Source organism: Leptonychotes weddellii, chromosome 16 (genome assembly GCF_054177405.1).
Source record: "Leptonychotes weddellii isolate Sample4059 chromosome 16, ASM5417740v2, whole genome shotgun sequence".
Taxonomy (NCBI): Eukaryota; Metazoa; Chordata; class Mammalia; order Carnivora; family Phocidae; genus Leptonychotes; species Leptonychotes weddellii.
In genome coordinates, this window is record NC_138384.1 from 1,563,713 (window position 1) to 1,574,219 (window position 10,507).

The following is a 10,507-nucleotide window of genomic DNA, read 5'->3' on the forward strand; positions in this document are numbered from 1 at the left end:
TATCACATCCCACCTCTTTAAATGGCTGTTATCAAAAGCACAATTGATAGCCAGTGTCAGTAAGGATGGAAGAAAAGGAAGCCTCATGCATTGTTGGTGGGAATGCAAACTGGTGCAGTCATTATGGAAAATAGTATGGAAGGGTCCTCAAAAAATTAAGACAGAACCACTATCTGACCTAGCAGCCACTTCTGGGTAAATATCCAAAGGAAATGAAAACAGATGTCTGAATGCTGCAGCATTCTTCTCAATAGGAAGACATGGAAATGAGCTAAGTGTCAATCGACGGATGACGTTGTGGCATAGATAAAAAAATGGAATATTGTTCAGCCACGAGAAAGAAGGACATCCTGCCATTTGGGATAACGGGACAAACCTGGAGGGCACCATGCTGAGTGAAGTAAGCCAGGCAGACACAGATAGATAGATACTGCATAGTCTCACTTATATGTAGAACCTAAAAAAGTCAAACTTACAGAAGCAGAGAGCAGAACTGTGGTTAGCTGGGCCCGGTGGGTGGGGGAATTGGGATCTTTTGGTCACAGTGTGCAGACTTCCAGTTTTAAGTTGACTGCATTTGGGGATCTAATGTACAGCATGGGGACCACAGCCAATGGTGCCGCATTGTGTATTTGAAAGTTTCTAAGACCTCAAGTACTCTCACCACCCCTGGAAAATGGGGCGGGTAAGACCTCACGAAAGTCACCTGTGAGATCACGTGCTTTTGAACTCACCCTGACGTGCATTCCACTCCCAGCTCATGTTTCTCTGTGCGGCTCCAGACCAGTAACATGACCTTCCTGGCCTCAGTGTCCTCATCTGTAAAGTGGGACAATAGGACCTACTTTGCAGATTGTGTCTAAATTTTGAAACTGACCATGGAAAGTGCTCACCACAGCATTTGGCACAAAGGGGATGCTTACCCCGAGGGTTGTTTTTTTTTTAAACTCTGTATCTATGCCAAGGACTTGGGCACCTCTTCTACTGTGAATGAAGCATTAGCGGCCACCACTATTGCCTGCCCTGTAGGTGTCAATGCTGTGTCTAAGTCACAAAACAAACCACTGCTCCGTCTACACTTCGCAAACCTGCTTGACTGTCCCCCCCTTTTTATATTTAAATACACATCACATCAACTTTACCGTTTTAACCATTTAAATGTACAATTCAGTGGCTTTAAGTACGTTCCCAGTGTTCTGCAACCACCACCACTAACTCATTCCAGAACCTTCTCAGCCTCCCCAAAGGCAGCGCATCCCCATTATCAGTCACTCCTCAGGCCCCAGCCTCGGCAACCCCTCGTCTACTTTCCATGTCTACAGATTTGCCTGTTCCAGACATTTCATACAAATGGCCTTCTACAACATGTGGCCCCTTGAGCCCAGCCCCTTCACTCAGTGTAATGCTCTCAGGGCTCATCGATCCCTGGTGTAGCACAGGTCAGGGCTGCACGTCTTTATTATTATTAATAATAATAATAATAATAAACTGTAGTTTTGAGAGCAGTTTTCCGTTCACACCAAAGTTGATAAAAATAAGTACAGAGACGTGGCGTACGCTCCCTGCGCCTCCACACACGCGCATCCCCCAGCGGACTGGGATATTTGTGACAATTCGTGAACCTCCCGTGACGCATCGTGGTTACCTGGAGTCCAGAGTTCACCCAGAGTTCACTTGCGCTGGTGTACTTTCTTTGTGTCTTTGGCATATATTCTGTCCCAGTCCATGGCTTGTCTTCTCCTCCTCTTGACAGTGTCTTTCATAGAGCAGACATTTCTCACTTGAGTGAAGTCTGCTGACCCGTGATCTCTTTCCTGGACCGTGCCTTCGGTGCCGTGTCCGAAAAGTCGTCATCACCACCCCCAAGGTCGCCTAGATTTTCCCCGTGTCATCTTCAAGGAGTTCTTAGTTTTGTATTTTACATGTAGGTCTGTGATCCATTTTGAGATAATTTTTGTGAAGGGCATGAGGTCTGTTCAAGATTCCTTTTTTGGCATAGGGATGTCCAGTTGTCCAGTGCCGTTTGTTGAAAAGACTGGTTTTGTTCATCGTACTCCTTTGCTCTTCTGTCATTGATGAGTTGACTATATTTATGGGGGTCTGTTTCTGGGCTCTCTATTCTGTCCCACGGATGGATTTGGGTATTCTTCGGCCAGTACCACATGGCCTTGATCACTGTCGCCGCGTTCCTTTTTATGACTGAATAATTGCATTTTGTGATACTGGTTTTTTTTTTTAATCCATTCTTCCATTGGTGAACATTTGGGTAATTTCTACTTTTTGCTTATTGTGAATAATGCTGCTGTGAACATTTGCGTACAAGTGTTTTTGTGGACATATGATTTCATTTCTCTTGGGTGTGTACCTAGGGACAGAATTCCTGGGTCTCATATTCACTCCACATTTGACTTTATTGAAGAACCTGCCTGACTTCCTAAATGACACTCCTCATTGTTCTGGGTGAGCAAATGCTGACTTCCTGACTCAGAGAGGCCCACATAGAGAAGGACCCCAGCTTCACCTTGCCAGCCTTGTGGGTGTACCGCCTGGGAAGTGGGTCCTCCAGCCCCAGCTGGGCTGTCTCAGCAGATGCCTCCAGGGGCAGAGAGGAGCTCTTTCCCCTGAGCCCTGCCCAGGTTGCAGATGTGTAAGCTCAGTAAATGTTGTCTTCAGCCACCACCCCTTGGAGTGATGTGTCAGGCAGCAGTAGATAATTGGGGCGCAGGCTTCCATGCACACTTTTTATTCCAAACCAAAAACCTCCTTGCACCAGGTAAGCATCTGGAATAGGTGAATGGCCATTTCTCTGCAGTGCAGCATGCACTGATTGTGCACCTTATGGGTGGGCCTATGGAAGCAAAGAGCCAGGAGGCGAGGCTCAATGAGAAAATGAGCCCACAGCCACATACATGAGCCCTGCCTCTGCCACTTTCCAGCAAGGGAGAACTTAGACAATATGCATCACTGCCCTGAACTTCGGTTCCTTCATCTGTAAGATGGAGACCAAAGTGCCTACTAAGTTAGGGCCCTTTGGAATACAGGGGACGTGTACACTAGCTGAATAAAATTAAAGGAACTCATTGATTCACGTAACTGAAAAGTTTGGAAGAGAACTTCAGGATAGAGGAATAGGAATCGCTTGGCCGAAACAATGTCATTCTCTCTCTCTCTCTCTCTCTCTCTCTCTCTCCTTCTCCAGCCTTTCCATCCCTGGGTTCAGTTTTCTCTCCATTCTTGGGCAAGAGCTGAAGAAGGGTTCCCAGCAACTGCACACAGTGCATATCTTACCAGTTTAACAGTCATCACCGATGGTGCCTCTTTCCCTATGATTGCGGCAAAACTCTCAGGGCTAACACTCATTGGTCAGCTAGGCTTACTTGTAAATTACTTTCTCTCTGATTGGTCAAATCTGAGATGCATCAGGGACAGGGGTCAGCTTGACCTCGGATGGCCATTCGGGGAGGGCTAGTGTCCCAGGGAAAACTGATTGTCAGAAGGTGTTATCAGAGGAAAGTGGTCAGGTGTCCTGCAGGCACACACAGACTTGCCCCCACGAGACCCAAAGGAGACACCCGAACATGTGAGCAGTGATGTCAACATTGATGTCGGTCCAGTGGTGCTTCTTTGTTCCTGGAAGCTCTTGATTCACGCTTTCTGGAAGGAGAGGCTGAGTATGTTTCAGCAAAGGAGGAGAAAATGTTTCTCTTGGGCTCCCAGGCAGCCATGATTCATTGGTTTTCATCTGACTCAGAACATAGTGTAATTATGCCGGGCAGGTGATGAATATCACAAAAGCACTGCTGGGTCTTAACATCCTTATGAAAAAGAGGTTTCCACTACAAAGCATCCCCTTGAGCTCTTCAGATCAGGGAAACAGGTTTATAAATCCATAAAATCAATAAAAGTGTGTGCCCGAAATTCTACTATAAAAAATCCATGGAGAACAAAAGAAATTGCTGTGAACAAAATGCACATAGAAACTTGCACATATTTTCAAGATTTTTGTCCAATCAGGGTTTCTCCTATTTCCTCTTTTTTTCAACTGCAATAGAATTTCTTTATGGACAGTGTCTGTACCATTTGGGGATCTTAAAGTACTTTGGAGAGTATGCGGGTGCATTTAACGATGGATTTGAATTTCTATCATGTAAGAATAAAGCCCTATTTGGCAAGAGTGATGCCAAGAAACCCAAGCGGTCTCACAGAACAGCGAGCTCTGCACTTTGATCACACACTCAGTTCAGTAAAAAGCTTTTGGCACTCAAGTGTATTTACAAATAAATCATACCTTTGTATTAGGTATGACACTGTGTGCTCTATGAAACATGCAAAATAGACACTATAACCAGTGAGAGGAAATAAATATAGAAATCCCTATCTTTTCTTCCTCTACCTTGAGGGACAGTCTGGAATTGGCTCATGGGCTGGGAGGCTTTGCAAGTCCAAAATCCAATGGGGCAGGGTAGGGGGCGTCAGCAGGCTGGAAACTGGGGGAGACCTGCAGAGCTCAAAGGCAGAGTGCTGTCAGAACTCCCTCCTGCTCAGGGGAAGTCAGTCTTTGTTCTAGCCTGGCCCTTCAACTGATTTGGTGAGGCCCACCCACACAGGGAGGATATTCTACAGTACACTGATTTAAGCGTTAATCACGTCCAAAAAACACCTACACTGAGACATCCAGAGTAATGTTCAACCAAATACCTTGGCACTGTGGCTCAGCCAAATTGACACAAAATTAACCATCATGACTCCATGTGAGAAATCTTAAGTACAGGCAGATAATTACAGATCACAGGGAGCCCCCTGACTGGTGTTTCATGTGCAAAGGCAATACCTAGGAATTAGAAGGTGTTGGGCTCAATAAACATGAGGCTCTTTGGCTCGAAATACAAGGAGAGTGGGCAAGAATGGAACATGGTACACTCTCTCAAGAGAGTAAGTTGGCGCATGTATCATCCATTCCAATACATTTATCCATTGACCCATAGATGTCAGACCTGGGAATTCCATTCAGTGATGCTCAATGCAGTGCTATTTATGAGATTAAAAAAAAAAAAAAAAGGCTATCCATAAGGGGAGTGATTTGATAAATTATGGTATATCCTGTAATGAAATATTCTATAGTTCAAAAACAGAGCAAAAAATGCTGATGTAGAGGATCCTGGGTGGCCCAGTTGGTTAAGCATATGCCTTTGGCTCAGGTCATGGTCCCAGGGTCCTGGGATCAAGCCCCCTAGGCTGGCTCCTTGCTCAGCGGGGAGCCTGCTTCTCCCTCTCCCTCTGCGTGCCGCTCCCCCTGCTTGTGCTTTCTCTCTCTCTCTAATAAATAAATAAATTCTTTAAAAAAAAAAAAAAGCACTGGGGCACCTGGGTGGCTCACTCATTAAGCATCTGCCTTCGGTTCAGGTCATGATCCCAGGGTCCTGGGATCGAGCCCCACATCGGGCTCCCTGCTCCGCGGGGAGCCTGCTTCTCCCTCTCCCACTCCCCCTGCTTGTGTTCCCTCTCTCGCTGTGTCTCTCTGTCAAATAAATAAATAAAATCTTTTAAAAAATAAAAAAATTTTAAAAACACAGGTGCAAAAACTTATTCATGATAATTATTAAGTGACACTATACATTTATAGATATATACCCTTTATATGGGATATGATTAGCTCCTGTATTAAAAATAGTGAGATATATGTAGGATTTTTTTTGTTGTGGAAATTTCCAGAAAGAGCCACAAGAAACTGCTATCAGCAGTTCACTCCGAGAAAGACAGAGACTCACTTTTTCACCTTGGACCTGCTTCAAATATTTTCCACCACATGCATATAAAGGGCTTTTGTATGTCTTTCAGTGGCAGAGATTTCAGTTTGTGCTGTAATAGTGATCGAAATGATGTTTGGGTCTGCTGGGGGGCACGTGCAGGACCGCCAGGGCCTGCAACATCCTCTCAATAAAGCAGAGCCCTGCCGTGCGGCTGCAGGGGGGACAGGGAGACCCCAGAACCACGGGGACAGCCAGCGGGGCAGTCTACCTCCAGTAGGGCAGAGAAGAAGGCAGAGCAGCTGAGGACGGCCAGGGACATGCCGCTGAGAGCGCAGGGGCCTGTGGGGTGCCGCGGACGGGCTCACCGACGCCGGGGAGCCACGTTCGGCCAGGGCTCAGCCAGGGCTTGGAGCACTGAGCTCAGCGCGGGGATGGAAATGCCTGTATCCTAAGTGCTTCGTGGGCATCAGCGTGTGGAACCCTGACGATCGCAACAGAACCTTTGCTGCTATTCCCTACCATACAGATGAGGAGACTGAGCCAGGAGTCAACGAATGAACAAACGAACGAATAAGTGGATGAAGCCACCCCAGGGTGGGCACCTGTCTAACATGACCCCATGCAAGAAACGCACATATACTCCAGAGCTGGGTTTTGATGCTTGCAAGCAAGGCGGTCAAACTCACGAGCCAGCAGAGAACTGGCTTCGGCGGCAGAGCAGTCTGAGCGTGGGGCCCCCAGGGTCCTCGGGAGCCCACACGTGGACCCAAGGTTCACAGCCCCTGTTCTGGGGGCCAGGGGGCTTTGCAGATCTAAGATTCCAGGATTCTATGATAAGTCATGACGTCCCTGACCCTTTGACGTTTATAAGCTTAAACCTCCCCACCCCCCCCACACACACACAGAAATTAAAATCATTCCATACGAACCCTCAAGTATCCATTTCACGGCAAAAGTGTCCAGAGGAGTAAACTACAGTTTAGTGCAGAGTAGGGTGTTTTTGTTATCTGGCATCCGAGAATATTACCAGTTGTTCGTTCAGGGTGACCACCAGATTCTCTGTCCCAGTGTGGACACCTTGTGCGTGAAAGGGGCACCATCCATATTTATGCTGAGACAAGCGCGCCAGCCAGGACATCTTACTGCAGGCAGAACGAATCTGGATCAGATCATGTCCATTTGTGGCAAGCGAGCACTGGCTGCTTTTCCAGGAGCCCCGGGCAGAAAGGGGTCACCTGCTTGCCTGCCCCTCCGTCCCAGCAGCGCTTTGGCTAACTCCTGTCCCTGCACTTTTGAACCTGCTGTTCATTCCCTATGCATACACACAGTGTGGCCTGGTGCCGGGCTGGCCTTGGGTGGCCTGAGGCCGAAGAGCCGAGGGGTCAACACCCAAGAACGGCACTTTTCTCTCTCCTATTTGCTTCTCACCTTCTCTCCAGTACTGGCACTGGGCTCTCCATAATGTTCTCTTAACCCCCTGGCAAGCTCTGCTGTTTACCAGATCAAAGCTCAGTGAGCCCCGGGGCTGGCCACAGCGAAGGCCACTTGTCCCAGAGCACCCACCCCTAAGCCACACTGAACATCATCCAGAATGCTGGGGCAGGCATGGGTTGAAATTTAACCATCCAGATCAGGGGGTTGGGTGAGTTTCTACGAAAAGAGGTGGGCCAACCCCATCTCATGGTCGTCCCGATCAAAGCGAGAGCAGATAGTAGGAAAATCACCCTCTTTTCGTTGGGGTCCGCGGGGAACAGACCCAAGATGCTAAGGACCCCAGTGTTAGGCAGGAGCTTTCAGAAGTCCTCTGGTTTCTCCGTCTTGGTCAAGCAGATGTGGGGGGCTCTCCGCAGTCATCTGCGAAGGCCAGGGCAATGGTGCTCGCAGGGTCCCTGTGCACAAAGAAATCGGAATGACACTTGTAAGTAGATCCTTGAATTTCCCCAGATGCGGTCTGACATTTGGCTAATTCTGTAGTGTGTTCCAAAATGGGAGGCAGTCAGACTGGACTGCTTGGGTTCAGGTTCCCACTCTGTCTCTTTTCCTCTGGGTGACCTTGGGCAATTCCCTTAACCTCAGCTCCATGGGGCCATCAGGAGGGTGAGATCCTCAGAAGAAGACTCGTAGCAAGTGCTCCCCAAGATGAGCTGTTATTAGGAACATCCAGCCCCGCTCCAAAACCCGTCTGGCAGAGAACGTTTTCAGCAAACCTGCCATAAACAGATCATGCAACCAGGTCTGTCCAAAGACTGCCCCTGGTCCGCCGCACCCTGGAGGCGCCCGTCCTTAACGCCCTGTGACCTTGGACTCATGCCTCTCTCTTTCTGGGTCTCAGATTTCCCCTCTGTCAAAACAACAACAAAAAGGCTGGCAGTAAGGTCACTTCTGAAGGTCACTTTTCTGAAGTATCTGCACTTCCCAGGTTTGGACAGCTGAAAGAGCATGGTGTTCACAACCAGTGGTTCCTGAGTGTGGGCACTCGGGACAAGTGACCGTTGTCAGAGGTGAGAGCGGGGCCAGCGGCTTCGCTGAGCCCCAGCCTCCACACCTGTACGAGGGGAGGACTACGTGTCACACGGGGTCACATAAAGATGGGACAACAGGCGTAGAAAGCCTGCCACAGCCCGGGCTCTCAGGGAACGTTACGGACCCTTACTCAGAGTGGGTCCCAGACTGACAGGAGCATCTGCCCCGGGAGCTTCCTAGGAATGCCAAACCCGTGCCCACCCTAGACCCATCTGTAACTTTCAAACCATACACAAAGGCCCTCCCACCTGTGCCTCCTCCAACCCCAATTCCTGGAGGTCACTGGTGTGTCTCTTTGAGAGCTCAGCCTTCCGGTGCTTTCCTCCATGCTCATAGAATGTGTCTACACATTCACAAGACTTCTCAAAAACATAAAAAGTGACCCCACTGTGCATGTTGGTTGGCACCTTGGCTTTCTCCAGTGTCCACTGGAGACATCTTCACGATTGTCCCTCAGCACCTGTCCCCTCTTTCATACTGGTACGACTGTGAAGAGCATCAGACCACCTAGACTGGAATCCTGGCTGTGTGTCCCTGGGCAAGTCTCTTAACCTCTCTGAGCCCCAGTTGCATCGCCTGTAAGAGGTGGGTAATCACAGTACTTCCCTTACAGAGCTGTTGGAAGCAGAAATGAGGTCAGGAATGGAAAGGCTCAGAACCGCGCCGGGCACCTTGCCGACGCTTGCCAAGTGCTATGTTGTATGGATGTCCCTGTATTTAACCATTACCCTGTTGGAGGACATTAGGTGGTACCCAGTCTTTAACGATTACCAACCACATTCTCACATATCTGCACACACGTATGTAGGACTGAGTGACATTTTGTGCCGAGCGCCTAAATCCGCTCACGCCCTGGTCTCCCAGCTACGTTCAGGAGAGCTGAGGGCTCGGTGGTTACTCCCGAGTTCCACGACGCACAGAATATATTCTGCCAAACCGGGGAGACTGGGGCTTCCTGAGACATTTATGCCTCCAGTCTAGTGTTTTGTGTATTGGTATTCGGCAGCACATTTCCCTTGGGGAAAAAAAGAAAGTTTGTTCCTAAACACATTGTTCCCCCCTTCTCCGCGGGGGATCTGCTCCGGGACCCCCAGCAGGCGCGGGATTTTATAGGACTGTTCTCTCCTATATGCACACATCTACAGCAAGTTTAATGTACTAATTAGGCACAGTACGAGATAAACAACACAACCTATAACAAAATAGAACAACTCTAACGTAGACTTGTAGTAAAGTTACGGAACGGTGGCCTCTCTCTCAAAACAGCTGAATCTACCACACTCACCTTCTGGCAAGGACATGAGATGATAAAACGCCCTCATGGTGAATGACGTAGGCACCGTGACCTGAGGGCGTTAGGCTCTCAGGGACCCGACAAGGACCCGACCCCGCAGCAGAAGGAGGGTCCTCTGCTTCGGGTCCGTGGCGGATCGCTGGAGGGTCACCGAAGCGGTGGACAGCGACGCTGCGGGTGAGGGGGGCCTTCTGTATGACTGAAAATCACTGGTGGCTTGGCCTAGTGAGAAAAGACAGCGCTACAGAAGGTTCCGGAATCATTCCAGGCGGGCGTTCTCCAGCCCTGCTTCCGTGCGTGCGACTCTTCCTAAGCCTGGGATTGGCAGCATCCACACTGGCAGCTGACACCCGGCCACAGCGGGAGCCTTTCGGCCATGGAAAGGGCAGACGCCGCACATGAGGGCATGCCACTCCTCGGGAGAGCTGCTTCCTACCGCGCGGCGTGTGGCCGACGTTCCCGCAGGCGTTTCTGGCTCCTGCGTCTGCCAGGAGGCTTCGCTCTGTCCAGATCTGTCCCACGCGGCCCCCGTCCTTCCCTGCCTGTGGGCCAGTGCGTGACCCACAGAAGGAGTGCCGTGAATACTGGTTGAGAGCAAAAGGGGATAACATTTTACTTTTATTACTTCCTGGCAGAGACCAGCGTCGGTTAAGGCAAGACTGACCTTGGGCACAGCAGCGTGGCCCTGGGGGTACACGGCCACAGCGAGAAAGCGCGGAGGCCTCCTCAGGTCCAGGCGCCTCGCCTGGGTGCTCTCAAGGATGAGCTGCCCCCCCCCTTTTTTTTTTTGCCTCTCCCCTTACCTTCTTTTTTTAAAATTTTTTTATTGTTATGTTAATCCCCATACATTACATCATTAGTTTTAGATGTAGTGTTCCATGATTCATTGTTTGTGCGTAACACCCAGTGCTCCATGCAGAACATGCCCTCTTTAATACCC

At 49.3% G+C, this 10,507-nt stretch overlaps 1 protein-coding gene across 1 annotated transcript in view; it reads left to right on the top strand.

Annotated features, from left to right (window-relative positions):
• The first annotated feature begins 7,428 nt into the window (after positions 1-7,428).
• CA5A (carbonic anhydrase 5A) overlaps positions 7,429-10,507 on the top strand; it is a 25,761-nt gene continuing 22,682 nt past the window's right edge. The window contains exon 1 of the mRNA XM_031038920.2: positions 7,429-7,668. Within this exon, the coding sequence (XP_030894780.1) occupies positions 7,431-7,668 (238 nt within the window). The 5' untranslated portion in view covers positions 7,429-7,430. The remainder of the gene's footprint in view (positions 7,669-10,507) is intronic.